This window comes from Sturnira hondurensis, unplaced genomic scaffold (assembly GCF_014824575.4).
Source record: "Sturnira hondurensis isolate 20B ecotype Veracruz unplaced genomic scaffold, ASM1482457v3 Scaffold0006413, whole genome shotgun sequence".
Lineage (NCBI taxonomy): Eukaryota > Metazoa > Chordata > Mammalia > Chiroptera > Phyllostomidae > Sturnira > Sturnira hondurensis.
The window spans coordinates 56,330,917-56,333,405 of record NW_028079044.1 but is presented as its reverse complement, the minus strand read 5'-3'; the positions used below and the strand labels follow the sequence as shown (position 1 = coordinate 56,333,405).

Here is a 2,489-nt window from a genome sequence, read left to right as displayed (position 1 = left end):
CTGACCGCCCCGCTGACCGCCCCGCTGACCGCCCCGCTGACCAACCTACTGGTCGCCATGCTGGCTGCCCCGCTGACCGACCCGCTGGTCGCCGATCTGGCCGCCCCACTGACCGCCCCGCTGACCGCCCCGCTGGTCGCCATGCTGGCTGCCCCGCTGACCGACCTGCTGGTTGCCGATCTAGCCGCCCCTCCGACCGACCCGCTGACCAACCTACTGGTCGCCATGCTGGCTGCCCCGCTGACCGACCTGCTGGTCGCCGATCTGGCCGCCCCACTGACCGCCCCGCTGACCGACCCGCTGGTCGCCGATCTGGCCGCCCCACTGACCGCCCCGCTGACCGCCCCGCTGGTCGCCATGCTGGCTGCCCCGCTGACCGACCTACTGGTTGCCGATCTAGCCGCCCTGCTGACCGACCTGCTGGTTGCCGATCTGGCCGCCCCACTGACCACCCCGCTGGTCGCCGATCTGGCCGTCCCACTGACCGCCCCGCTGACCGCCCCGCTGACCGCCCCGCTGGTCGCCGATCTAGCCGCCCTGCTGACCGACCTGCTGGTCGCCGATCTGGCCGCCCCACTGACCACCCCGCTGGTCACTGATTTGGCCGCCCCACTGACCGCCCCGCTGACCGCCCCGCTGGTCGCCATGCTGACTGCCCCGCTGACTGACCTACTGGTCGCCGATCTAGCCGCCCCACTGACCACCCCGCTGGTCACTGATTTGGCCGCCCCACTGACCGCCCCGCTGACCGACCTACTGGTCACCGATCTAGCCGCCCTGCTGGCCACCCTGCTGGCCGCTCCGCTGACCTCACCGCTGGCCACACTGCTGACCACTGTGCTCTCCACCCCGCTGACCGCCCGGCTAGGGCTAGGCACCGCACTTGCCGCCCCACTGACCGCTCCACTGGCTGCCCCGCTGACCACCCCGCTGGCTGCCCTGCTGACCACCCTGCTGACCGCCCCGCTGGCCGCCCCGCTGACCGCCCCGCTAACTGACCTGCTGGTCACCGATCTAGCTGCCCCACTGGCCACCCCACTGACCGCTCCACTGGCTGCCCCGCTGACCACCCCGCTGGCCGCCCCGCTGACCACTCCGCTGGCCGCCCCGCTGACCACCCCGCTGACCGACCCGCTGGTCGCCAATCTAGCCATCCCGCTGACCGCCCCACTGGCTGTCCCGGTGGCCACCGCGCTGGCCATCACCGGCTCCATGGTCAGGACAACCTGGGTGCCCACCCGCAAAGTTAGAAACAGCGTCGCCCTGGACGCTGTCCGCACCCTGCAGTGGGAGACACCTCGGGTCCTCCACGTCCTGTGGGCCCCGGCACCCCCCGCCCGGTCTCGTGCGCTGCCCGGCTTCTGGCCGAGACTCACCGGCCGCCTTCAGCAGCCGCAGGCCCCGCCGGGCCTCCTCCAGGGGCAGCACGAAGGACGTCTTGGCCGTGTGGAAGCAGAAGCCACACTTGTAGTTGCACTGACGGGTGAAGTGGTAGTTGACGCTGGTGGGGATGAGGGGCTCATCCTCGCTGTCGTCCTCCTCGTCCTCGCTGGTCCCCTCGGCTTCGGTCCTGGTCCGCTTCCGCTGCCCCTTGTCGGTCTCCGCCAGCCAGACAAGCTGGGGGAACAGGACGCCCAACAGGGAGCTCAGGACCTTCCAGAGCAGCTTTACCACAGACAGGAGGAGCTCGACGAAAAACATGGTGCCGGCCGGTGCCTGTGGCTGTGCTGCCGCCCGGGCACTCCCTTTATATGTGTACGAGCCATCCGTCACATGGCAGGTGGACACACCTCCTACCCGTGACGCCCCGCTGAGTCTGAGTTTCAATTTTTCTGTTCACGAAAATGAAAGTTGGAGCAGAGCCAAGGCTGGCGGCCCCGAATTCAGGCAGGAGCTGCCTGCGTCAGCCTGGGGACCCGCCCGCAGCGGGTTCCCCGGGCGCAGGTCAAGGAGCTGCCACCCCCTGCTCCTGGGGCGTAGAGCGATAGGGCTGCAGGGAGGGCCACTGCCGGCGCGGTGCCTTGATCACAGACGGCAGCACAGTTAGGAGCCGCTGCCCCTGCCCCTCCACACACTGCGCTTTTGGGGAAAGTCGGTCGTGAGGCCCAGATGGTGGAAAGGGTGGCGACCCCTGCTCCCCGGTGCACCCACACGGCGCACGCCAGCCCATCAGGACACGTGTGGCCTCGCTGCTTCCTCAGCTGCTCACCTCAACTCATGCTTTGTCACAGTGTGAAAATTCAGGTGTTTATTGTAATTCCCTGCATTTCTCTGCACTTCTCCGCCATCTTTCGCAGAGGGCAGGAGAACTGGTACTTTTCTGAGATGCTCCTCAATGGACCAGCATCACTGTGGCTTGCTCTGTATCTTGCCAGTTTTCTTAGAAAGCGTCCCTGAAGTCTGTACTGAAGGCGTCTTTCCTTCAGCCCTTGCTGGTCCGGTCTGCATCAGAGTGTGCGGTCTCCGGTCTGTGTGAGACGGGTGAAGGT

General features: G+C 67.5%; 1 protein-coding gene across 1 annotated transcript in view; it reads right to left on the bottom strand.

Annotated features, from left to right (window-relative positions):
* The window catches only part of RSAD2 (radical S-adenosyl methionine domain containing 2), a 13,411-nt gene extending 11,428 nt beyond the window's left edge, over window positions 1–1,983 (bottom strand). Inside the window, exon 1 of the mRNA XM_037048671.1 lies at window positions 1,377–1,983. Coding sequence (XP_036904566.1) covers window positions 1,377–1,701 — 325 coding nt within the window. The 5' untranslated portion in view covers window positions 1,702–1,983. The remainder of the gene's footprint in view (window positions 1–1,376) is intronic.
* Window positions 1,984–2,489: the final 506 nt, after the last annotated feature.